We start from the raw sequence: 26,924 nt of genomic DNA, 5'->3' as shown, positions 1-26,924 counted from the left end.
TCACGCTTCTTACCGAGAGGCTCGTTCATTCATGACGACGCAAGTTCGCCTCACTAAAGAATTATTAGAAATAAGATTGTATTTGTTTTTTTCTGGTACGTGTGTGTGTCTTCATTGCTCTCAATGTACTCAAATGGAGATGGATGCAACAGTTCAATACCAAGGACACATAAGGGAATATATGTGGTTTAAAATATAAATATGCATTATAAAAAAAGGACCAAGACCAGTAATATAAAGGACTTTCATAAACAGCCAAGTGTTTCTGTAAGTTTTAAACAATATTGGTGCGAAGAAATACTTGTTTATTCGATGGAGTATATAATTTAAAGGAACAATTCATATAACACACATCTCCACATGATCACATTTTCTTTCTTTTTTGTTGTTTTATTATTACATATCGTAACTTGTCAAAAGAAAGAATTTGTCAACAATATTACATCGTCATATCTTATGCATATTCATTTTGTGCTCTCTTTAATTTTGTGACATTTTAATATTTAATAGGCGGAGGCTTCAAATGAGCCCAGTAAGCTCTCTGCCTCTTTCTGCACTCTATTATTTATCTGTTTGGTTTGTATTTCAATTTTTTTTTTATTGTGCCAAAGAAACTGAACTAGTAAAATAGATTCAAGAATATGAGGAGCAAGTCTAAATTAAAGCCCAAGCAAAACAAATATTTTATATATGTGTGTATATTTAGTGCATTTATTTATTTATATATTTATTCATATATTTTTTTATTTATATATATATATATTTTGTATATGTATGTATTTATTTTTATATATGTATCAATATATATTTATTTGTATATATTTTTATATATATACACATACACATACATTATTATTTTTATTTTTATTTATTTATTTTTATTTATTCATTTATTTATTTATAGGAAAAAGCCTCGTCGCACTGTCGGCCAATCGCGTCGCGTTCCATCCCTCGTGGAACGTGACGACACGAGGCCAGGGCTCTCCACAGGTGATTGGTGGCTCCGGCCGTCCAATCAGCGGCCGTGTTTTACAGCAAAGTTGTTAACCCCCAACAGTAGCACTTTGGTGTCCACCTCTCTAGTTTCAGCTTGCTTTGCATCGACAGGAAAACACTGACTTTTCACCGACCGACCAACGGTTGTTTTGTGTGTGGATGTAACGGCGGACTGCCAGGATACCGGCCACCCGATTATTTTTATTTATTAATTATGAAAAAACAACTGGAAGAACTGGCGGCTCACGTAGACGTTAGTTCTCTCTCTTGCTAGCTGCGTCGTGTTGCGTTTTTTCCCCTTCTTCCTCCCCTTCTTCTTTAACTTATGTTATCCATATATTTGTTTCATCCCCAAAATGTGTACCGAAAGATCGACTCTGTGAGTATTGTTTTCTTGTGATGTTTTTGTGTAACTTGAATCGATGGTGGTCCACCACCACCAAAAAACAACAAAAAAAAGGCCCATCGTGAATAGTGTTTTCTGGCATCAGATGATTTCATACACGCAATCAAATTCCCGTCTGGTCAGCTCGGACTCCAACAAACCCCCCAGACCCTCATCACTCTCGACGCGAGGAAGGTCGTGACATCCACCGATTAATTACAAATGGTGTATTTTTAATGCGAGGAAACATAAAAAAAAAAAATCTAGTTCACTAGTTGTTGCGTTAATGGTCGAACTAGACTGTCGGAAATCCCCGTGATGTCGCTTACGAAGGGGAAAGGACAACAGCGGGAGGCGGAGGTGAAGAGGGCCAATGTCAAATTAAAATATATACATATATATATGATCATAATTTCTCTTTTACGGTTCATCATCTTGGGTTTTTGGAAATGTGAACGTTGTTGGATTTGAGGCGTAGGGTGTGCGGCTCAACAGCGCCAGGCAGCTCGTGTGGTCAGTCGGGGAACTGCTTGGTCCTGGTTCTGAATCTCTCCCCCCCCCCCCCCTGTATTATTATTTATAGTAACTTACTGTATGGACTCCAAAAACAAAAAAGGTGGAGATACCCTCAACAAACCTCCTTTCTTCTTTAAAGATGGACGTTTGGAAGGCGAGCAGGGGATTAGTTCATAATTGTTAAAAGAAATATATAAAACACTTATTGGCTTTATTATTATTATTAATACCAAATGGGTCGAGGTCACGACATGGGGTCAACCAGACGACTGCATTTTAAAATGGTTTCCTTCCTTTTTTGATTGTCTAAAAATCCTCTGGCTCGTGTGGGTCAAACCCCACCCACGTGAGACGTTTGAGTGCTCGCACAAAGCGTGGGTCATTGGCGCCTCGGCGTCTTTAACTCCAGCTTTAAGAAGCTTAGAAGTCGTGGTGGTTATTACTTGGGGAAAGTGAGAACTGTGTCAGTCCAGCTCGATGTCATTTTTGCATAATCACAGGACACCGAGGCCCTGACCTGAAGGCCTGTTGTTGTTTTGTTTATAATTTGTATTTAGGTTGGTAATTACTACAAATATAGTATTTCAAGACACAGTACAGCTTAATATCTGTGTAAGTAAAGGGGTGACATCGATGTACAATGTCGCTGACTCAGGGGCATTTAAAAAGAAATTGGGGTCACTTTTTTAAAACTTGTGAAATAATATTCAACCTTTGTTCAAAAATGATAAATATACTTATTTAGGCTTACAGTATATCAGCAATTGTCATAAGAATGACAGTAATAAGACTTAGGCAGTAGTCTACAGATTCAAAGTGTTTTCTTAGATTTTTTTAGCAAACATAAATTAGACAAGCCTATTACATTTTTTTCTTATTAATTTGTCATGTTTTATTAGATTTTTTTAAAACGACTATTAACAATTACAAATAAAAAAAAGTTGTAATTGTTAAGTTGTTTTAACAATAATTAAATATAATATATATATAATAATTAATAAATTAAATATTATATATATGTATATTTTATAGTGCTGTGAAAAATAACGCGTTAATTCAATTACAGGTTTAACTAGTTTTTTTTTTTTTTAACGCATTTAACGCATGCGCAGAATGAGCTTCCAATCCGTCTGTTGTTGGTCGTCGGGACGAAAAAAAAGTCACTTGCAAAATGAGCTTCCAATACACCACTTCAATCTGAACTCTGTCCGCTCTCATGCAGACAGTCTGTTCATCGGTAATGATCCTTCCGCAGGTTCACCTACGGAAACCTTGTTACGACTTCTACTTCCTGTAGATCAGGGTCTCAACACGTCGATCGCGACCTGCCAGTCGATCGCGGCGTCGTGTTGTAGATCGTTAAGGTAGTATTGGTAGATCGTTAAGGTAGTGTTGGTAGATCGCATGACATTAAAAAGATTGGCCCGCCCCCTGACATGTTCTCTATAGCACGTCTTTGTTCTTTTATTAAACTAAACGTCTGTTGTTGATCGTATCTCCACAGCAGCATGTCATTTCTGTCTCTTCGCGTTGCGTTAACACTTATCGATCTCCGTCTCGCGCTCCACAGAGCTCCGTGCGCGCGCATCGGGACCGAGCAAAAAAAAAGTCACTTGTCAATCTGTCCCCGTGTCCGGGCCGGTGAGGTTTCAGCTTTGCAGCGGTGTCCCCGCCGTCCCTTTCATCACGGCCCAGTTCATGAAGAAAACCCACACAGTCAGTTCGCCTCAGCAGCTGCTAGAGGAAGACTAGAGGCCTTTAGATTGTGTCATGGTGGAGTTAATGGTTGACAAACAAGAGAAAAATGTTCTGTTTAACCTCCTGTTACATTTACTAACGTATTTTACCCTCGGGGTCAATTTGACCCCAGCAATTAAAACCTCCAGAAAATTATTAGAATTAATATTGCTTCCCAAGTTTAAGTGTGAGGTACTTTATGTTTGTTTGTTGACTAACTAAATAGCCCTTTAAATAAATAAAAAAGTTGATATTTCTTATGTTTGACACAGTGAAAAACAGCCTGGGGTCAAATTGACCCCAAAGAACACCGACATTAAACATTGAATGGGGTCAAATTGACCCGAAAGGTAACAGGAGGGTTAAACATTCTGTTTAGGATGAAGATGTATTAATGTTCCATATGGAAGAAAACTGCTAAATAACTGCTGAGTTGCAGCACCATTGTATAGAAGAATGTATAAATGTATATATCCGTCTTTTGTCATAAATCTCTATGTTCTCACAAAATATACCGAGAATATCGGTAATATGTGATTAATCATGATTAATCCACAAAAACCTGTGATTAACCCGATTAAAAATTTTAATCGTTTCACAGCCCTAATATTTTACCTACCTTGTACAGGCAATACAGCTGGGACAGACACAACAAAGAACAAAAACAAAATGCTAGTAAATTATCGAAATTATGGGGGCATTCTTTGCCCCTCTCCGAGTCATATCAGGGGCAAAATTATATTTCTTGGGGGCAGTTTTGCTCTTTTTTTACTCAGTATTGACGATGTATCACAAGTATGGTTTGAGTCATTTTGAGGAATAAAGTGTCAATAGTTTTGTCCCAAATGAAAACAGCGTGTTTTAATATTTGATTTATTCTCCTGGGAATTAATTTGCCTTCTGCCTTTCATGATAAAAATGTTAAACCTTTTACTTTTAGTAGTTGACAGTTGGAATTGTTCCAATTTAGCTTTTTGAGATGCATTGACGTTGAGTTTGTCACCTTTACGTCACACACATCGTATAATTATTATTATCCCGTAACAAGAAGACATCAGTCAACAGCCTCATCAGCAAATCGGACCAAATTAAAATTTAAATATCATAAATGTTTGTTTGCACACAGAGTGCAATAATCCCAAAATCCAATGGGGGGGGAAATCCCACTGGTCTTTCCCTGAGGGAACCAGCACCCTGTTGGGGGTTTGATGGCAACGCATTAGTTTCACACGTAGTTGATCTCCAACCAAAGTTTTTAAGGGATCAGACTTATTTAATTATTGCAGCTCATCCTCCCAAAATATTTGGATGGCAATCCATTCAATAGCTGCCCAGATATTTGAATCAACGATAAACATGTCGGGGCGTCACATCCGTTTAGAGACGCCCTGAGGCCGGCCAGGTGTGGTCGTTGGAGGCTGAGACCAGACGGCACAATTACAATCAGGTGTTGGACTAATGTTTCTACTTTTGCTCCACCCAGACAACCCTCTCCTAAAATCTGATGTTGAGCTTCCTGTGTGGCCTGACTGGCATCGAGCCGGCCTGGTTTATCTTTTCCTGCGACTTGGTTGTCAAAAATGTCTTCTTTTATAAAAAATAAAAAAAGCTTTTTGTTTATTTTTATTTTTCAAGTCGCTAAATGTCCTTTTTGTTGCACTTTTTTGGCTCCCAGGTCCTCGAGATGCAGGCGGTGGATTTAATGATGAAACGTGAACCACGGGTCCACTGGGTGGACCCAGGCTAGACCAATGTTGTCACCAGGTGAGCTGCTTTTTAAGTGATTTGTAAAATGTTATTCTGACCCTGACAAGCTGGATTAATTGCCCCTAAAGATGCCTTTTCGCTGGAATAGAAGTTCTTAATTCCCCAAAATCCATGCAGCAACCCAAACTGAGCAATACACACGGAGCTGCTCAGTGTTGTGGATACAAATGTAAAAGAAGTGTGGCTGCACTGCATTCAGACATGTTTGTGTCCTGAAAGGCAGGTTTCTGTTCCCCTCTCTGGCCACAAGAGGGCGCCATTGTTCAGGTGTTTTAAACGTGTTGCCATAAAGCTATTTCACCTGGCATAAACTTGTTTTAAAATTAAGTGGGCTGTTGTAGGATCACCAGTAATGGATGGTGTTCACTGGGTCTGGAGGGGCAGTTACTTCTGAGGTATTTTAGGCGTTGCCCTGGAGTGGAAGTTGTGGAATGTGTGAATCGTGTGCTCCTGATAAGAGTTTCTGTTGCTCAAGTTTTTTGCATGAAACCAAACGCCATAAAAGAAGTCTTCAAGAGTATTGTATTTGACTAAAACTTGTTTAGAAAAAAAATATGAACAACAACTGGTGGTTGATTGGAACTTTTTCTACTGCTTTTGAATTCAAGGCGAGTTAAACTGTATTTCCTGAGGGGAGATTGTTTTGAATAAATGAGCCAACACCAATTTTAATGTTCTCCTATAACATCAATGCAGGGTTAAATTAAGTAAGAAAGTAAAAAATCGATCTACTTCAATGGATAAGCTTTGATTTCTCAAGATTTTAATAAGAGTATTAATAATCAAATATGGACTTCAGTCAATATATATTACCTATAAACTAGCAACATCAATTATTTTTAATAATGCTACTTATTTAATGAGCATTGCATCTTGCAAAATGTAGTTGTATTAATTATAATTGTCTTTTTTGTTATACACGTATCAAGGTATTTTAATTGACTCGTATGTTGTTGTAATTGCATAGATTTTTTTTAAAGCAGTTTCTTTTTTTACTTCTGTATATTTTCCTTTTAAAAAATCCATTGTTTTTTTATTTATTTATTTTTAAATTTGGCTTTATCAGCGCAATATACAAACATGTCGCTTATTCCTCATGTTAATCTCACTACTATATGTGCGTGTGTGGAGCGGAGTTTAGTTCGCGAGGAAAATGACCCCCTTCCCCCCCACCCCCGCAACGCGCAAGCGCTCGGGATCGTGTGGGAATGGTCGGTCCGCGAACTGGGGGTTGGACCGCTCCGAGCGAAACAGAGCAAAAGAGTTTTAAATGTCCGCCATGTTGTCCATGGCGCACTGAACCAACGATAGGGAGCGGAGCGTCGGAAAAAAACAGTCCGAGAGAGAGCGACCGAGATCCGGGCCTTCCCCCGGCTCCGTTTTGGCGACGCCCTAAAAAATACAAGCTACAACGTTAGAGCCGAGATAACCGCACAGAAACATCCATGAAAGCTCCGCCCGGCACCATTTTGAATATTAGGAGATCCGAGAGATTTATATTGCATCTCGAGTTGTGGAAAAAAAATGAGCAAACTGTCGTTTCGGGCGCGGGCGCTGGACGCGTCCAAGCCGCTACCCGTCTTCCGCTGCGAGGATCTACCCGACCTACACGAGTATGCGTCCATTAACCGCGCCGTGCCGCAGATGCCCACGGGGATGGAGAAAGAAGAGGAATCGGTATGCTCTTAACCGTCAAATTGTGGGAATAATCATCTGTTTTTCTGGTTTTATATATTTTTATTTTTCATACGATCTTTCTCTTTTTTTTTTCTCTCTCTCTCTCTCTCTCCTGCGCAAGCTTTCACAAAATGGCCGCCAGTTTTTTTTCTTCGGGACGGAATTCTGTCGCCAACCGCTCTGTGCGTGTGACAGCGGGCGGGCGGTTGGGTCGCGCGGGGCCGCGGCGCGTCCTTTCGGGGTAAAATCACACGCTTTGGCCGGTTTATTTGTGAGCGAGCGGATTTTTCCGAGTACAAAGGAGTCATGTGACTTCGGCATCGCCGACATTTTGTCTCGGCCTCGGCTGTCGGCGTAATTGCGAAGCACCAGGGCAAGGGGGAGCTAGCGATTATTATTATTATTTGTGGCTTCTGTGCTGTTAGCAGAGCGAGAATGTCAACACACTTGCATTTTTGTCTCTTGTCGTCTTTTTTTACGGCATGTAGTTTGTGTTTTGGTTCACATTATTAAGCGTGTTGACGTGATTTAGACGTTTGAAGTTCTCACAGTTGCAGTTTATTTTGTATTAATTTATTTTAAGGCTGTGATCATTAACTTTTTGTCATGCAGTTATTGCAAGCGTTGTTTGAATAGTGACCCACATCCTGCTTCATATTCAGCCACGACCCGGGAGACGGTTGACCCGTGTTGACATTCTAGTTGAGGAGTTACACCTGGGAGCAAGGTGGGCTGTCACCGCCTCTCTGGGCTCCCCAGTGTTGACATTTTATTACGTTTTACATTGAAACACACACTTAAAATCTTCCATTGACACATGTGGCTAATTGGTTATCTTTTTTAATTGTATTATGGTAGTTTAGGTGGCTAGAGAGAGAGAGATGTAAAGGTAAATACACAAAGTGCTTGTTCTCTTTAGTTGTTTAATTCTATATTTGTTTAATTTATTAGACAGCTGCCCTTTAAAAAAAAAATCTTTCTCAAGCATGATATCAGCTTCTCCCTGAGTAGTAGTAGTGTTGTTGTTTTTTAGCTGACCCAGCAGTCTTGACTGATGTTTAAATGTATAAGGACAGCGGAGAGGGCGGCGGGGGTTGAGACATCACTCCGGGACTTTCCGGTGATTCTGTTGTTTCAGATCGGTGTCAGGGGTTCAGTGTGTCAGATGGCACAGCGGGCCGGCAGACTGGCGGCGCGTGGAGCCTGGACGAGATCAAGAGGGATGGGTGCGGGGGGGGTGTAGCTGCTGGAGGTCTTGCTTATGAAACAGTCATATTATCATAAGAGCTGGAGCCCAGGTGGGAATATGTTGGTAGATTCAAACCCCATCAGTGCGTGTTGGTGTTGTTGCATTATTGTGCTGCACATGTTTTTGTTTCCCTGATCCGTCACAACTTGAATCCAACACGGAGGGGAACGGCGCCTGGAGATATGCCCGACCCGCTGAGCGCGCCACATCGACGGCCCCGTTCAAAGACCGCGTGGCGTCCTCGAACTTCCCAACTCTGCTCGTGGAAAGCCGTCCAACTTCAACCACAGAGACGCGTCTCCGAATTCTACTTTTAGCTCTGTTTTGATGTTGTTGTTGTTGTGGTTTACCATTTGGTACGCACACAACTACACGTCCAGGATGTGGGTTTTTCACTTCACGGAGCCGTGTGTTGACCGGAGAGCCGTCGATGCCCAAACTCCCTCGGTGCGTGCGGCTTGTCTGTTTGGCCCGAAGATTTTGTCTTGTGTTTACGTTTGGGTGAGCGCGAGGTCAGTGTCTGCGGCTCCCGGCGGGGGGGGGGGGGGGGGGGGGCGGTCTGTTTGGGTTGCGCCTCTGCCAGATGCCGCTCTTGTTCAACGGACACGCACTCTGGCAGGCCACCAGCTCCTCGGCTCGCGTGACCGGATGGAATGTGGGACATGTCACCTGTCCAAAGTCTCTGCTGCGAAACTGAAAGTTACCCCCCCCCCCTCTCTCTTTTTGTGTGTGTCAGCTGTTTTTTTTTCTTTTTTTTCTCTCAGCGTGGGAAATAAACAACCACCCTCCAGGCAGGTTCTTAAATCTGAACCCAACGTTTATAGACGGGCGCCCAGCTGGAACGACACCCGAGGGCCCCGGGAATAGAGGCACGTTTCCAGTCCTTGTCTGTCTGGTAGATGCTTTGGGATGACCCGCGTTTGAGTAATTGGGTTTCCCTTCATTGTTGTGCAATAGCTGGTCCACGGTCAGGGGTCGCGAAGGAGGGGGGGGGGGTATAAAAACATATTTTGGTTTAACGGCAGCGTTGCATCATGGAAAGTTTCTCAACTCACACTCGGTAACTTAAACAGCCGGGCAGAGCGAGCGCCAGTGTGTGTTTTTACTGTTTTCATTCCAGTCGCTGCGTGTTCAAACCCGACCTCTCCCACGTGGGGCACGAGAAGCGGCGTCTACAGCGTCTGGGACAGTAGCTGTGGGCCGGCTGCTTCAGCAGACTGGACAGTGATCGATACGGTCATTTAAAAAAGGCTATTTCTAGACTGTCTGTGTGTGGAGAGAGAGAAAGTGTGTGTGCCGGCTGCCCGTTCGCCTCAATCTCACGTCTGTTTATTCTCCGGCGGCCCCGTTAGAAAGTAAACAAACGCATTGCTGGCTCTTTAGGTTTGGCAGCCGCCGTGTTTTTCTTTGCTCTGAGATTATTTCATTTGTTTTGAGGCGCTCGGGGACGTTGACGCGAAGGTTTCGGTGTTTTCCACGCGGAGTGATTTTGGCGGGAGACTCGCCCGATTGCCAGAGCATTTGACGCTTTGAACGTTAGAATTACAAATCGCTTCCCTCCCGGTCTGATGTCATTACTCGTGGTACAGACGTAAATACAGCCGGTGTTACAGACGACTACGGACGTCTGGAGGCCAGACTGAAGGTCTGTTCTGCTCCTTCGGCGTCCTCTTTCTTCATTACGCGATGACTCGTTGACTTTTTGCCAGAAGCAACATTATTTAACTTAAGTGGTTTTTCTGCGACTCATAACGTCAGGTCGGTGTGGACGTTAATCCGGCGTGAGCTAAGAGACGGCGAGCTTGTTCTCTGTCCAAAGTAACAACTTTTTTTTTTTTTACTTTAAGAAAACTACTAAATTACAGGGTTCGTACGGTCATGGAAAACCTGGAAAAGTCATGGAATTTTAAAATGGTAATTTCCAGGCCTGGAATAGTCATGGAAAAAACTTAAATCATAAAAGTTTTGGAAAAGTCATGGAAATGTGTTAAAATCACATGTTCATTTACACCGAGTTTGAAATAATAAATGTTTTTTAAAGAAAGACGCTCAAAATATAAGCCAGCGATAGCTCTTAATATGCAACATGTTCTAGAGTTTTCATGTTTATACTGATATTTTAATTTGGTCCTGGACATTTGGGTTAAAGTCCTGGAAATCCATCTGTCAAAATGTGTAAGAACCCTGAAATTATTGCTCTGAACCCGCAAGTCCTGCAGCTCCTCAGGACGGAGCCCCGCCATGGAGAGGAGGGTGTACACACTTTTAGTTTTTTACACTCTCGGGTTAGTGCAACCTGTTTTTTATTAAACATCACAATGTTAAGCTTCAATGAGTTGTGTTTACCTGACGGAAGCCTTTTAAGGACCACCGGAAAGGTCAAAATATTATACATTTTTTGTTGTGAAATTACAGCTTCTGGCTCTTTTTTTAAATGCTTCAAATTTGACTATTTAAGAAAGATGAAAAAAGAACATTTTTTTTTTTACTTCTTCAATATTTGGGGTTCATCAGACAAGCATTGACATTAATTCCCACACACGTTGCTCAGAGTAGCCGCAGTGAGCTCAACAACGAACGTTAACGATGCGTTCAGGCTCTCTAGAATGGGATTAGATTCAATTCAGTTTATTTGTATAGCCCAATTTCACAATTACAAATTTGTGTCTGAGTGCTTTACAATCCATACACATAGACATCCCTGTCCCAAAACCTCAATTTGGATCAGGAAAAACTCCCAAAGGGAAGAAATAAGATGGATTATAACGTAATCATGTTGTGTTTTTTTGCAAGAAACTTAAATAAATACAGTTGTTGGAGGGAGATGTTCACACCAGTACAGAAGGGGTTTTTCAGAGGGAGCTGGCCGGCCGCTGGGAACACGGCGGGGCGTTTACGTGCTCGCTTTGAGCCGGTGATCTCGGGTTAAATGTGTTTTTGGCAGAAATGTGCATCAGTTTTCCCGGATGTCTTTTCTGATGCAACCCGGTGAAACCGTCTGCCGTTCCTCTTTCTTCGTCGTGTTGGAAGCTTTCTTTGAAAACGGGGGGAAAAAATCCATCCGACGTCAAGAACTAAGCCGGAAAACCTTTTTTTAAATGATTGAATCATCTTGCAGTAAAGTTGCAGCGTTGAGAGGAAACCTGTTGCAACTGTTTTATTAAAAGTTCAGTTAACTTTCTGCATCCTAGTCGCTTGGCGGTCGTTGGTCCTAATAGTCGTGTTTTGGGTTAACTGTCGTCACGGGAGACGCCTGGAGGGGCGGGAGTTTCCTTTTTGGAGCTCGCGGTCACGATGACTTTCATCGGGAGAAAGTTGGCAACACCTGGGATGTTGTGTTTTTGTATCTCTATAACAAAAAGTAATCTATCGGACTCTAACGAGCGTCTCGAGATGATCGACCCTGGTTTTAAATCACCGTGCTGCTATAGTGCTGGTCTGCTATTGTACGTTCTGGATTACACTGGAGGAATAAATAACAACAAACCTGGAGGAATAAATAACAACAAACCTAACTAACAAGTTTCATAGTGCAAACTGATGAGTCAGCGCCTTCTACGCGGAGCAGACTGGATGCCAACCCTTCGTCTGTGTTATGATATTTAAGTCGTCAAATATTACCGCACGTATTTTTGTGTCGATGGACATTCCACTAGATCACAGGTGTCAAACATAAGGCCCGCGGGCCAAATCCGGTCCGCCACATCATTTCATGTGGCCCCTGACAACTTCAAAGACTTATAATCACCTTTTCTTCAAGAAATGTCCAAACAATATCCTGTGCTTTTATTTTGAAGGTTTCAAATTAAATGGATTTATGTTGTAAAATTAGAACCTTTCTTATGTACAATATTTCTACACTCAAATAAACAAAGTTAGTTATTTAACAATATGTTGGGTAGTAGTTTATACCTTTATATGTTTGAGGGCAGCCATGATGCTGATGTGGCTCACGGTGAAAATTAGTTTGCCACCCCTACACTAGATCATGATGGAAAATGAAATCGCACATACTGAGATCTGATGACGCCCTTGTTCTACTGCTAGCTCTAGACTAAAGGATCTACTATTCTACTCCTAGCTCTAGACTAAAGGCTCTACTTCACTACTAGCTCTAGCTTAAAGGCTCTACCATACTACAATACTACTAGCTAGAGGCTCTACTATACTACTAGCTCTGGTCCAAAGGCTCTACTACTACTAGTTACACAAGCTGACAGTCGGCAAACCAGTTTGTCATCCTGTCTTCCTTCCGGCACATTACCCGTCGACGTCGTGCCAGAGGCTCCGGCTCACTTGTGGCGGGTAGATGAGGCCAACGGACACACCGGTGTCCTCTGTCTGTGCTCTGGAGATGGTGGTGATTCGATGGCCGTTTCTGATTTGGCTCCATCCAGCTTCCGTAGGTCATTCTAGACGGAGATTTAACAGGATTAATAATACCGTAATGCAATGTTGTGATCGGTTCAGTTTCTTGAAGGATTTTGCTTCTGCTTGTTGAAGGATTAAACAGCTTTGCTCCCTTTTAAAATAACTTTCCTCATGTGGATATTGAGAGGGCAGACTAAAATGTCATACAGGTTGTTGTTTTTGTCTGTTGGTTGACGACTGACCTCCAATCATCAATGCCCCATTAGTGAAGCTATTTAGGAAGTTTAAAAGTCCAATGATGTATCAACTCGTAACATAAAGAAACACCTTTTTGATCCCATTAGAATAAGTGTTGATCTTAGTTTGACCCAGAGAACAAGTAGGACATTGATAGGGGGGCAACTAAATGTATTGGTGCTCTTTGTGGGTCAAACCATGTGGTGATTAATTACATCACGCTCACTGATTACCAGCAGTGACTGCGAAGCTGGTGTTGGTTTAGTCCGTCTGTCTAAAGGCCTAATGAGGCCATCGAGACCCTCGTGTAAGATGTACAGAGGAAGGCAGTTTGGCGCCCTGCTTCACGCCCTCGCTCAGTTTTTTTCTTTTGCCCGCACCGTGGCCGGAGAGCACGTTGCAAGATGGACTGTAGTTTTTAGTGACTTGGCAGATTTGAATATTCGTCTGGGTGATCTGTGTTGTCACTTTGCTGCATGGGTTGTCTTGAAAGCCCCCTCAAAGAACGGTTTTCTATAAATGCTTTGTACCGTAAAGCGAGTGTAGCCGCAGACCGCGGCACACCTGCGCTACGCTCTTTTTATTGCTTCTTTTAGCATCTTTTTTTCATGCAGGTTGCTCACTTCTTTTGGAGTAATTTCTTGGGCGACTCGTCACTAGCATGAAAAATAGCCGGCGAAACAAAACAAACCCTAAAGGCGTGAACTCTCGCCGCTCTGTCCCCGGCTCTAACGTGTGGAAACCTACGCTACCAACACACGAGTGGGCTGAAGATGTGCAGGTTGTGGGTGGCAGGCTGGAATAAAACCATGTGCTATATATTACATTTGTAGCTGGAAGGAGGGCGATTACCAAATACTCCCTACGCGTCCTTTAACATTTCAGTCACCGGTAGCGACCGACCTCTGGTTGCATCAAATCCAAATTGCAGTCGCCATGTTTTTCTAAATCTTTGAAGCTGAAACCCCGCCCGGAGGTTCCAGGTGTCTCACATCCTTACCTCGTCTCTCGTGTCTCTCCCAGGAACACCATCTCCAGCGGGCCATCTCGGCGCAGCAGGTGTACGGCGAGAAGCGGGACAACATGGTCATCCCGGTGCCCGAGGCGGAGAGTGACATCACCTACTACGAATCCCTCTACCCCGGGGAGTTCAACATGCCAAAGCAGCTAATTCACATACAGCGTGAGTGTGTGTGTGTGTGTGAACCTCCTCTTGGTGGCAAATCTGTGGTGCTGAAAGCGGAGAAAAATGAGTTTGAGGTATTGGATTGGGGACCTCTCGGTCGACTCATCGGGTCGTAACGGTCGCCCCTGTAATTATTTTCTAATGCATTAAGCGGCGCTTCAGGGGCCGTTTATCAGAATTATAATTATAATGAAAAAAAACATCGCTGGACCCTTTGCTCTGTTGTCCAAAAGAGAATCTGCAGAGTATAAAGAGTTTCCAGAAGCAGGTGGTTGTTTCCTGGCCTTGTGATTTTATTTATTTGTAATAACGGGGTTCGTACGGTCACGAAAAACCTGGAGAAGTCGTGGGATTTTAAAATAAATTATGCTGATTATGCTTTTAAAAATAATGATGCGCAAAATAAAAGCCAACATACAGACGCTCATACTCGCAAGTGAAGGCACCGTAACTGAAAAGACATGCCTGTTTTATTCTTTTAATCAAACTATTATCTCTCATTCATTTGTGTCATTAAGGTTATATACTGTATGCTTTGGAATTCTCATTAGTTTAAATATAACATTCTCAGTTTTTCACGTTTACACCGAGATTTTAAAAAAATGGAAATTTTGTTTTAAGTCCTTGAAATCCATCGGTCACAATGTGTGCGGTCCCTGGAGTAACTTGGCAAGTCCAGCGAACGCACGGGGAATAAACGTCCGCTATACAGCTTCAGCCGAAGTTTTATTATTATTTTTAATGAGCTCGTCACATGTTTGTCGCCTTAAATGAGATTGTGAGATCGACCCGGTTCCATAACGATGTCAAAGGAAATGAGGTTTTCTTCCTTCGTGAAGCGGTCGTCTTGATTGTTTCTCTCCGAAAAGCAATTTGCTGCACGCGGACGCTCGTTGTCAGTCGGAGAAATGACCGATGTTCTGATCCGTTGAGTCGTCGGCGGACTGATTTTCAAGGTTTCCTCGAAGGTGGTTCGGGGAAAAAACATGGAGCCGGTTCAGTGTCGTTTCCATGTCGCGTCGGCTCCTTTGGCCGTCTGTGATTTTGAATACGCCGACGGTTTGATTACATCTAGCGAAGAATGGCATTTATCCGGTCTCGTCATTTGGCTCGAGACGAACCCGGAGGACTCGAGTTGGGACACTTTGGGCTTTTTTGAGTCAGACGTTTGCTCGCGCTTGGATAAAACACAACTCCGAACCCTGTTCACTGGTCATGTGGATGAACCTGTTCATTGGTCATGTGGATGAACCTGTTCATTGGTCATGTGATGAACCTGTTCATTGGTCATGTGGATGAACCCTGTTCATTGGTCATGTGGATGAACCTGTTCACTGGTCATGTGGATGAACCTGTTCATTGGTCATGTGGATGAACCTGTTCACTGGTCATGTGATGAACCTGTTCATTGGTCATGAGGATGAACCTGTTCATTGGTCATGAGGATGAACCTGTTCATTGGTCATGTGATGAACCTGTTCATTGGTCATGAGGATGAACCTGTTCATTGGTCATGTGGATGAACCTGTTCATTGGTCATGTGGATGAACCCTGTTCATTGGTCATGTGGATGAACCTGTTCATTGGTCATGTGGATGAACCTGTTCACTGGTCATGTGGATGGACCTGTTCACTGGTCATGAGGATGAACCTGTTCATTGGTCATGTGGATGAACCTGTTCATTGGTCATGAGGATGAACCTGTTCATTAGTCAGAAAGCTTATTCTCCAAACGGTTGCTGGATGGGCAAAAGCAATTCATTCCAGTGAAGTGTGAGAACACGAGTCCCGTGTAGGATCATTAATATTCTATCGTTGACAGGGAGGACCTGCATCAGGGCTTTGTGTTTGTTGTTGTTGTTTTGTGTAAAGTAAACAGTCTGTGATAATGTGAACATAAACCTGCCTCTCCTCCGTGTTTCATGGCTCGTTTACGTCTTTCCTTCTCAGTTTCTCTCGGCTGCAGGTTTAAAAAAAGAAAAAATCTGTTTTATTATTAAAGCTTTTGTGCGGTTTGTACAGCGTCGAGCAGAGAGGAGGCCGGCACACACGTGTCCCTGAATGCACCGCGCACTGAAACCGCACGTGTGGCACAGACTGGCCTTGGCGGTCATGTTGCTAAGCAACCATCTGTCGCTGCGACGTAAAAAGCAGCCGGTGGCCGTCGGTTTGAGAACGACCATCTTTAGTATTTCTGATCGGTCTAGTGAATGAACGTGTATTTTGCTTCCGCCACCAGACCAATTCATGCAGATTTGTGACTGCGGTGGGGCGGGCGCAGCGGATGCTTCTCCGAATATGACGGAACTGTAGGAACACAAACGAAATGTGAGGTGTTGGATGAAAAAAAAAAAAAAAGTGTATTCATTTTTTTCTAAGCGTATTACGACAAACTCTTGTAGTTTTTGCATTGATAGGGCGGCTGCAGCTCAGTGGGGTCAGGGGGTCGTCCTGCAACCCCAAGGTCGTCGGTTCGATCCCCGCTCTCCCCATTAGTTGCGAGTCGAAGTGACCATGAGCAAGGCACTGAACCCCCAGTTGCTCCCCGGGCGCCTCACTGCAGCCACTGCTCCTTCATAACTAAGGAGGGGCTAAATGCAGAGAATACATCTCGTTGCGCGTAGACCTGTACTCAATGACAATAGATTGAATCCAATCCAATTGATGGCAACATCTTCATTGTTTGGTAGCCTGTGGACTCATCGCTCTCTCTTCCCCCCCCCCCCCAGCAGCTTTCAGCTTGGACACCGAGCAGCCCGACTACGACATGGACTCGGAAGACGACACGTTCGTCAACAAGCTGAATAAGAAGATAGAGATCAGCTTCCTGCAGTTTGAGGAGATGATCGACCGGCTGGAGAAAGGCAGCGGACAGCAGGTCGGCGACCGCGCCGAATCATGAGCACGGATTATAAACTTCTTCTTTTTGTTTTGGCGATGGCTGCTGATGCAACGTGGAAAGCCCTCGGTCACAGATGAGCCACTTTAAAAGATCATAAATGTAACTCCTCCTCCTCCTCCTGTTGTTGTTGTTTAAAGGCGGTGAGCCTTCCGGAGGCCAAGCTGCTGCTGAAGGAGGACGACGAGCTCATCAAGGAGGTCTTCGACTACTGGAGCCGCAAGAAGAAAAGCAGCCGCGCCAACTGCCTCCTCCCCAACGTCAAGCCGGAGCGGCGGGATGGCTCCAGCACCAGCGACCCCTACGTGGCGTTCCGCCGGCGCACCGAGAAGATGCAGACCAGGAAGGTCGGTGCTCCTCGCGCCCGTGGAGTATTATTTCTGCACATGCCGATTTGTTGTTGTTTTTTTGTGGTGATTTCATTGTTTGAATTGCATCATGGCTCATTCAGAGAGGGTTGAACACATCGTGACTCGATGGTGGAGAATCAGTGTGGCGGGAGACACGTCCACATCTATTACTTAACCCTTGTGTTGCCTTCGGGTCATTTTGACCCGAATCAATATTACACCCTCCCCCCGCCTTCGGATTAATTTGACCCCATTCAATGTTTAATGTCGGTGTTCTTTCGGTAGTCAACAAACAAACATAAAGTGCCTCACACTTAAACTTGGAAAACAATATTAATTCTAATAATTCTCTGGAGGTTTTAATTGCTGGCGTCAAATTGAACCCAAAGGGTAAAATATGTTAGTAAATATAAAGGTAACAGGAGGGTGAAACATTGAATCGGGTCAAAATGACCCATAGGCGGGGGGAGGGTGTAATATTGATTCGGGTCAAAATGACGCGACGGCAACACAAGGGTTAAAACATCTCAAAGGTAACGCGGGTTTTTTTGGGACGACACGAACGAGGGAAGTAACGTTTTTCAAAGCGTACCAAGAGGTGTCTCAACCTACCCAACCGCAGGCTGCGGTTTATTTGTTCATCCTCGAAGCTGTTGCACTGAGGGTTTCTTTAATTTACAGTTTATACGGGAAGTCCAAATAAAAGAACACAATGAATGAAAACCATTACAAGTTCACAGGCGATGTAAACTATTACCGTGAAAGATTTCTAACTCTCTTGACATGTACAACTATTACAAGTGGCCTTTCTGAAATGATTGGTGCCACACTGCTGAACACAGGTCACAACTCTCTTCTGAAGGATGTGTATGCCCCCTAGTGGTCATTTGAAGAAATTCAGCCTTGGTGTGAACTGAAAAGTTATTGATCAATGAAATGTCGCAAACCTGCCAGATGTTTATCACGTTTGATTTACATAAATTAACATGTAATGTATTTAAACATGATTTTAAAAGAGTATTATTATTTTTATCGCTAACGTCCATTTCCACTTCAGAACCGCAAGAACGACGAGGCGTCCTACGAGAAGATGCTGAAGCTGCGCCGGGATCTCAGCCGAGCCGTCACCATCCTGGAGATGATCAAACGGAGGGAGAAGAGCAAGAGAGAGCTGCTGCACCTCACGGTGGAGATCTTTGAGAAGAGGTACACACACACACACACACACACACACAGTCTGAGACTCATCAGAGGAAAAAAAACGTTCCATTAAATGTTTTTCTCTTTTTCCAGAAACGTCATGTCGGACTACAGCGGCGAGGTGATGGCGGAGGTGTTGGCCGAGCGGGCGCTGGTGAGGCCGCAGATCATTCCCCTGGTCCCGGTCACCAACCAGTACCGACACCAGGACCACATGGACCTCAAGGACTACAAGTCCAAGGTGAGTTCTGACCCTGGACTGCAGAGGGTCATCGTCGGTCACGTGGTTGTACTTGTGTATATTGTGCCATTTCTCTCTGAGCATTTAAATTAAACATTTTGAGAGAATCCATAGTGTCTAAATATGTGCTTCTAAGGAGCTCCAAAGTCTCACGAGTACCCCCCCCCCCTCCTCTTTAGCCCGAGAAGGCGGAAGCCCCCCGTCAGAAGAGGCCGTACCAGAAGAAGCAGAAGGCGTTGCCCCTCTCGTCGGGCCCCGCCCACCACCCGGGCCCCGTCGTCTTCAACGCCAAGGACCTCAACCAGTACGACTTCCCCAGCTCGGACGACGAGCCCTTCTCCCAGGTACGCCTCGCTTGTTGTTGTTGTTGTCCGGAATGGTAACCTGACTTATTGATGAACCTCCCGCGTGTCCACAGCTGCACTCGGGCTCATCGGAAGCCGAGGAGGAGAACGACCCCGATGGCGCCTTCGCCTTTCGCAGGAAGACGGGCTGCCAGTACAACGCCGTGAGTAACGTGTGTGTGTGTGTGTGTGTGTGTGTGTGTGTTGCCCTGAGGTCGTTGATCCATTTAAATCAGGGTGGGAAATTAGCATATTTATTAGGGGGCATCTTTTGCCCCAGTGACAGAAATCCAGAAGCATTTAAAAATATATTGGACACTTTTTAAACTTGTGAAATAATATTTAACCTTTGTTAAAAAAAAAAAAAGTACTTATTTAGGCTTAAAGTATATGAGCAAATGTCATAAAAATGGCAATAATAAGACTATTGTGTTTTATTCTTATTTCTTTGTGGTTATTTATTGTTAAACATTTTTTTTAGCGCAGATTTGCAATTATTTCTTTGTTTTTATATAATTACAGATATATATCTATTTATAGATTTATTTTGTGTACCTACCTAGTTCAGGCAAAACAGGACACGCACAATAAAGAACAAAAACAAAACGCTATTAAATGATGATAATTATGGGGCATGTGTTGCCTCTCCTTGTGACATCAGGGGCAACATCATATTTCTTAGGGGCAGGTTTGACCTTTGCCCTCAGGTGTCTCAGACGCTGATTTCTAGGCTCTTTGCGGCCTCTGGTTCTGTTTTCTGCGTATAAAATGCTTTGAAGAGCAGCACGGCCCTCTGTGACCCGCCGTCTCTTCCTGTCTCTCCGGTTCCCGCAGGCCCGTCTGGAGCGCGTGGGCGGCTGGCCGTGGTGCGGGCCCCGGGACGGCGGCCTGGCGGAGGCCCGCTTCCGCTACAGCCTCACCACGCTCACCCTGCCGCGCCGCTGCCTCGGCGTGGCCCGGCGGCGCGTGGGGCGAGGCGGCAGGTCAGTTCATGGTCACGAGCTCAAACCCTGATGAACGCTTTGCACCTGGAAGAGTCCTGGAATTTAAAGAATTGTTATTTCCAGACCCAAAAGTTTGGGAAAAGCCCTGAAAATATTTTGTTAATATTTTAATTAACACGATATATATATATAGTTTGTGTGTATGTATATACATAGTGTGTGTGTATATGTGTTTATATATATATATATATATACACACACATTGTTGCTTTAAATACAAAATTTTTCCTGTATAAACGAGATTTATTGCGGTACTAGAATCAAGGATATTTACTCTTCTTTTTATTGGCGTGTCCCACTGACTCTCTCCTCCTCTTCCTCCCCCCCTCCCCCCCGTAGGGTGTTGCTGGACAGGGCGTCCACGGACTACGACGTCTTCAACGGTTTGGATCCAGAAGTGCTGGGCCTTCCTCTCCCCTCCTCCTCGTCGCCTCCTCCTCCTACGACTACTTCGCGCTCGCCGGCGGCCACCGACAAGTTTGCCAGTACCTCAGAAACGAATACCTCGGACAGAAGTTCTTCCTCCCTCAACGCCGCCCTTTGCTCCTCGCCCTCTTCCACGGACCTCAGTCAGATACTGTTGAATATACGGTCGTGCCGATGGAGGCACTTTAGACCGCGGACGCTACCCCTGCACGAGCTGGACAACGCCCACCCGCTATTCAGGAAGCTGAGCCGAGGCCTGAAGCGGCCGGGCTCCGCCTCCTCCGGGGGTCGGCCGTACGGCGCCCAGCGGCCGGTGAGGGTCGTCGCCGCGCCCGTTGCCGGTAGGTGGATCGGCCGCTTGAAACCAAGTCGACCGACTAACGTCGTCCAGGTTATCCGGAGGAAATGAAAGTTTGAGTTTTTATTGATTAAAAAACAGATGACTGGTACGTTTTAATGATGCTTTATAATCTGCTTAAAGCTTGATTACGCCTGAACGCACCACGCCCAGAGATCAGTTCCGTCGACCGCCAGTCCAACTTTATTTAACGCCGTGACGGTTTATTTCTCGACCCGGAGAGATGAAGACGTTAATATTAAGATGCGCTCTAAGGTGGGGGTGCATTAAAACATTACTCCTCCTCATAATAATCCATATTTGGACTATTAAGAGACGAGCGGCTTGAATAAGACGACGCCACTCGAGAGGAGAGTATTTGGAAAAATCCAAGCTGTGGTGATTTTGGCCGATATTGCACTATTAATAATAATAAAGCATTATGTTCATGTAAAATTAGATTTATCATCCCATCAAACTGGTGTTTGAAGTCGTAATAGGACAGGACTTCATGCAGCTCGACGAGTCGCATTTATTTTTATTTGAATGTTATGTTGACGCACATTTTGCCCCCTCAGCGATCGAAGAATTGCAGTCGGCTGCATTTTGATTTTAATTTAAATATTCGGGCTGAAACTATTTTGTGTTTTCACCCCGACGTTCATGTTCCTGGAAGTGTTTTTTAATTGCATGACGAGTGTCGCTGCTGCGTTGTGAACGGGTCTGTTTTTTATTTATTTTATCTTTATTTATTTTATTTAGCCGTCAATTACAATCTGGGGATTGATGAACACATAAATGAGATGCAAAAGGTTTGAGGTGCGTCTCCCGACGCCGTGGCGACGGGAGATTTGCTCTCGCGCCGTAAAGAAGCTGAAGGACGGCGTTTAAAAAAAGAAGTGATTTTGAGGAACTGGTGCGTCGCAAAGCGCGTCTGAATCGACACGTTTCAGTATTTTGGGATTTTTAAAACGAGACGCCGAGCAGATTTAAAAAATGACGGGAGCATGAAGGGTGGTCCAGATGGAGGCGGACCCAGAGGACGAGTTGGAGGGAGGGGTGGGGGGCTTCATTATGAAGCTGTTGGTAGCTGCATTTAAATATATATATATATATATATATAAATAAATTAATAATCTGATGTGGTTTCATTTACAAAAACAAAAAAAATTTAAACCTCGATTTCTATTTAAATATAATTTGTATTTAGTCTCGAGACGCTGGCGACGTTTCGTAGGTGTGTCTTAAAGTTTGAACGGGCGAGTTTAATGAGTCTGAATTCCCAGATGTGTAACTCGTGTGGTGTGTGTGTATGTCAGCTTTCACAGCCGAACAGTACCAGCAGCATCAGGAGCAGCTGGCCCTGATGCAGAAGCAGCAGCTGGAGCAGATCCAGCTGCAGCAGCACGCCAACAGCACAAAGGTCAGTGACCCCCCCCCCCCCCCATGGTTAAAATACATCATTAGTATTTCATTTTAATGTCTATTTGTCTTTTTCTTCTCCTCCACAGGGCCTGCCCAACACGTTGGACCAGGCCGGCGCTCAGTTCGCCGCCTCGGCCATCGTCGCCACTGAGAAACTGCTGGCCCTGGGAGGCGGAGTCAACGGCGTCTTCGCCCCCTCAGGTACGACGGGCCGCCCAGAGAGGCTCCCCGTAGAGAAAGGGGCCGCTCGGCTTCTGTCGCCGTGGCGATCGTGACGGCGTCTCTTTGTAAAAGTGTGTTCTTCGAGATGGAAAGTAGTGTCATCGGCCTGCAGCACTGAATCTACAAATTCTTATTTTTTTAAGTTTCAGGAGGTATTTCCTTTTGAGGTTATTCTGCAGATGAAAAGTTCTGTCCTTCATCATCATAACGCCTAAACCCTCCTGTTATGTTCGTTTCTTACATACAGCCGTGATGTTCCCGGGTCAATTTGACCCGGTTAATGTTGAATCATCCAAAAGTGATCAGAAACCAAAACATTCTAAAAACTATAGTTTGTACCTCATCACCAACAACATTACTAACAATTAAATCAGTTTTTAGTGGAATTGAGTTATTTGCCCCTCCATAGATCAGAGTTCAATCAGGAGCACTCACTCGTTTTTAATGAAAAATACATGTTCAAACTATGTTTTAGGTACAATGAAAAAATCTAAATCTAAATTGCATTAGTCTACCATAACATGTATTTTCTCCTAAATTTTATTTGCATTTTGTAAGTTTTTTTTTTCATGGGGTGATGTAGATAAATAGAGATGAGACACCTGTGCTGTTCAGGGTCATAATGACCCGCCCACTAAAAATCAAGCCAAATGAGTCATAAAGGATTTGTATTGAAAGTAAACGTTAGTTATGTTTATTTTTAGTGTTAAGATGCATAAATTATATGATAAAAGATGACCAAAGACCAGCACACAGTCATCCTCTTGGTGCAGTCGTATGTATCTGCAGTGTAATGTTGTAGGACTTCTCAGCAACCATTTTGTATGTTTGGCCCTCCCCTGATACGTGTGAGTGGAGTTTTCCCGCAGGGAAAAATAAAGGTTCCCGTCAAAATAGTTTCTGTATTTCTCGCACAGGTGCGGTCGTTAGAAAGAGAATGTGTGTGGGTCTGAGATTGGGATGAGACAGGGTGTGTGTCTCTCCCAGTCAGACAGAAAGTATATTAGAAGTACTATACGACATATTTATTAGTTGAGACATGAAAGAAACCCTCACATTAGTGTCCCATGTCCAATAAAGGTGTATTTAGGGGGAAAGTTAGGAGATGATAAACATGGTCTGTAAAGTGTGTGTGTGTGTTGGTGTCTGTGCGCGCGTGTGTTAGTGTGTGTGTTGGTGTGAGTGTGTGTGTTGAAACTTGGTGGGAGGGAGTAAGAAAGACTGCCCTACATTTACAAAGAAAGAAATAGTCTAAACGTGACTCTTTTGGTGACTTTTAGCCTTCACTTTCACAGCCGGGTCAAATTGACCCGGGAACATCATCTCTGTTATATAAACCTGCAGGGGGGGGTTGCAAATACATGATATTTTTTTAGTATTTTTTTTTACGTTGATTACACTAAATAAGGTAAGCAGAAGAAGTTTTATACAGAAAAAGTACTTAGAAGTATTTTTCCTAGATTTTCAAACTTTGAAACGGGTCAATTTGACCCGCAACATGACAGGAGGGTTAAACTACTTAAAATAATAAATCCCGCTTCTAGACGACTTTCTGTCCTGCAGGAGTTATTTAATAATGATTTTAAAGTTGACATGATTCACAGTATTCTGCTCTCTGGCGCCCCCCAGGTGTCTATAAGGGTCTGCACATCTCAAGCACAGCGTCCCCTTCCCCCGCCGCCCCGGCTCCACCCGCCTCCACCCTGCCGTCCGCCTTGCTCCACCCCTGCACCGCCACCACCACCAGCTCCGGCAGCAACAACGGCACCGCCCACCCCGCCGCCAACGCCACTCAGGTCCTGCTGGGCAACAACAACAACAACAACGGCAGCAACGTCCTCCGTCTGGGAGTTCCCGCCGGCAAGCGCGTCGTCCACGCCCCGCGGATGCTGAGCGCCGCCATGTCCACGTCCGCCTTAAAGCTCGCTCACGCCGCCACCGCCAACTGTCAGAAGCCCAAGGTGGCCGCGGCCGCCGCCTCGCCGCTGGACATCGCGCCCAGGTGAGGAAAATAAAAAAATATACATCTAAAACACTTTATTTTGAAGGGCAGCGATTCGTCCATCTCATGTTCCTCAGAGTAAAGTTATTTTAACTTGACGACATCATCGTCTCCAGATGCTCAGGTTCCCACATTTAATGCAACCATTCTAACCTGTTGTTGTTGTTCCCTCAGGGAGACTCACGAACAAGACAAGCCAGCACTGAACAGTCTGTCAGAGAACACAGTGGCCATGGAGGTGACGTAGCCTCCCAGAGGAGGCGCGACTCCGTCGTCGTCGTTGTTTTTCTTCGCCGCTCTGCATCGTTCATTCGCGGTGAAAAGCAAACAGGTGGCGGATCGAGCGCGGCGAAGGCGGCCGGGTTTCCTTGGCAACCGTTTTGGGACTTAATTGCAATGCTCGTCTCGTACAAATTTATTTTCCTCCCCCCTTAGAAAAAAAACCCACAAGTCCCCATTTGTTCCTGTTGATAAGAGATCGTCTGTAAATTCTTAATATGGCAATTATATGTACAGCACTGCATATTTGTAATACCCCCCCCCCCCCCGTTCTTGTATATGACATTACTTGAATACAGAATTGTTCATTTGTGATGTTTTGCACACGAGATATTGAAAAACACAAATTAAAAAGAGAAGCTGCAACTGGTGAGTTTGGGCGTGAGCGTCGTCCCCGCGGCGACACGTCGGATCTATTTATTGTGCCGTGTTTACAAAGGTTCTTTTTTTAATTTTTTTTTACATGTCGTTTTTCACCCCTATGTTTCTTTACATTTTATTTTTATACACTGTAGCCCTCACCGGTTCCCCCGTGCTGTCGTCGGTGTTTAGTTAGATTTAAAAAAGAATATGCAGGAAAAAAAACTAAATTTTTTTTGGGATGTCGTGAACATGGCGTTGTTGTTGTTGCTGTTTTGGGGTCGGCGTGTCGCGTTGGAGGCTCACAGGTTCGGGGCGCACGGCGGGTGTGATCAGTTTCCACAAAGCTCTTCCATACATTTAATATTCCTGAGGCGAGAAACAAAACAATGGGGATGACTTTATTCCCAGAAGCCTTTGCTGCTTCTGACTCATCTAAGCACTATGTGATTTTTGTTTCTTCTTTATTGATTGATGCTGCTTTTTATTATTTTATTTTTTTGGGGCCATCTGGTTTGTACAGGATGACCTCATTTACTTCTCTCAAGACCCCCCCCCCCACCCACTCCTCCTCATTTTTAATTATATTTGTATATTTTCCACTTTCCTTGATGGAAAAACTTCATTATTTTGTTACTTGATCTTTAAAAAAAACATCTATAAGGGAGTATAAATAAAATTGCAGTAACTGACATTTATCATTCCAGCTTCGACAAAAACAATTACAAATGTGTATTAATTGAGGGGGGGAGAAGAAAAAATAACAAGTTTTCTCTACTTAAAAAAATAAAAAGTCTCCAGAAGGCCTCGAACCACAGCGCCATCAGGTGCCTTCATGTGGGAAAGAAAAAGTCTGAAGTTTGTCTCTTCTGTGAAGAGTTTGGTACTGAACAAGCTACTTGTAGTTCTTCTTTGTCTGTACCACGAGCCCAAAGCCCGGTCCACTGGCCCAGTTTTTGTTTTTGTAAACTCTCACACACAGGAAAGACTTAATAATCCTCTTGAATTGTCATGAAATGAAATAAAAATCCAGGGCATTATGTGTTTTGACTACCGTGTCTCGTTTGTGTCGCTAGTTCCTGTCTTTTTTATTTATATATAAATCTCTTTTTTACAAACTGAAAACTAAAACCAGAAACTCGTGTTTCTGTCCGGTTAAATGAGTCAAAGGAGTCGGCGACTGAGAACCCAAAAGTCTGGCTTTCATTTCCCTGTTTGACGGTGAGAATATCCTAAAAAAGATATATATTCTATTTAGTTTTAATATATTTTAAATATATATATTTGTTTTAATATATTTTACATATTTTAAATGTATATTTACATATTTTTGTTTTAATATATTTTATATATAAAAACATTTTTAGGTCACTACGTTATGTCAACAGTTCAGTGAGATCTTTAAAATAAATTAAGTAAAACACGACTTTATAATAATGCAGAGGCTTTAACATTCACGAGTGTTATTAAAGTCTGTTGCCTGAAGATGGAAAACACTTTGCAAATAAATGATAACAAATTCCCCGGAAGGTCCAGAGGAGAGGAACGCTGAGTGAGAGACCGCCAGGGGCCAAGAGTTAGTCTGTTGACGTCTGTCTGTACATGTAGACGTCTGTACACGTCTGTCTGTACATGTAGACGTCTGTCTGTCTGTACACGTCTGTCTGTACATGTAGACGTCTGTCTGTACATGTAGACGTTTATCTGTACATCA

At 43.8% G+C, this 26,924-nt stretch overlaps 1 protein-coding gene across 4 annotated transcripts; it reads left to right on the top strand.

The window, feature by feature from the left end:
* The first annotated feature begins 1,068 nt into the window (after positions 1–1,068).
* LOC130198199 (enhancer of polycomb homolog 1-like) lies at positions 1,069–26,254 on the top strand. Of its 4 annotated transcripts, none has more exons than XM_056421348.1 (15): positions 1,069–1,375; positions 5,310–5,398; positions 13,959–14,118; positions 16,851–16,999; positions 17,161–17,367; positions 18,428–18,576; positions 18,664–18,811; positions 18,991–19,155; positions 19,230–19,319; positions 19,990–20,138; positions 20,499–20,926; positions 22,242–22,345; positions 22,434–22,548; positions 24,199–24,571; positions 24,746–26,254. In XM_056421348.1, the coding sequence occupies exons 3-15, from the start codon at positions 14,019–14,021 to the stop codon at positions 24,816–24,818; spliced, it is 2,250 nt and encodes a 749-aa protein (XP_056277323.1). In that variant the 5' UTR covers positions 1,069–1,375; positions 5,310–5,398; positions 13,959–14,018; the 3' UTR covers positions 24,819–26,254. The 4 variants fall into 4 exon arrangements, with proteins under 4 accessions (XP_056277323.1, XP_056277324.1, XP_056277321.1 ...); XM_056421349.1 differs by lacking the exon at positions 1,069–1,375 and adding an exon at positions 2,922–3,240 and having other exon boundaries at positions 3,284–5,398; XM_056421346.1 differs by lacking the exons at positions 1,069–1,375; positions 5,310–5,398 and adding an exon at positions 6,701–7,078.
* Positions 26,255–26,924: the final 670 nt, after the last annotated feature.

Source organism: Pseudoliparis swirei, chromosome 8 (genome assembly GCF_029220125.1).
Source record: "Pseudoliparis swirei isolate HS2019 ecotype Mariana Trench chromosome 8, NWPU_hadal_v1, whole genome shotgun sequence".
Taxonomy (NCBI): Eukaryota; Metazoa; Chordata; class Actinopteri; order Perciformes; family Liparidae; genus Pseudoliparis; species Pseudoliparis swirei.
Note: the sequence above shows the minus strand (reverse complement) of the source record. Positions and strands in the feature narration are given on the sequence as shown.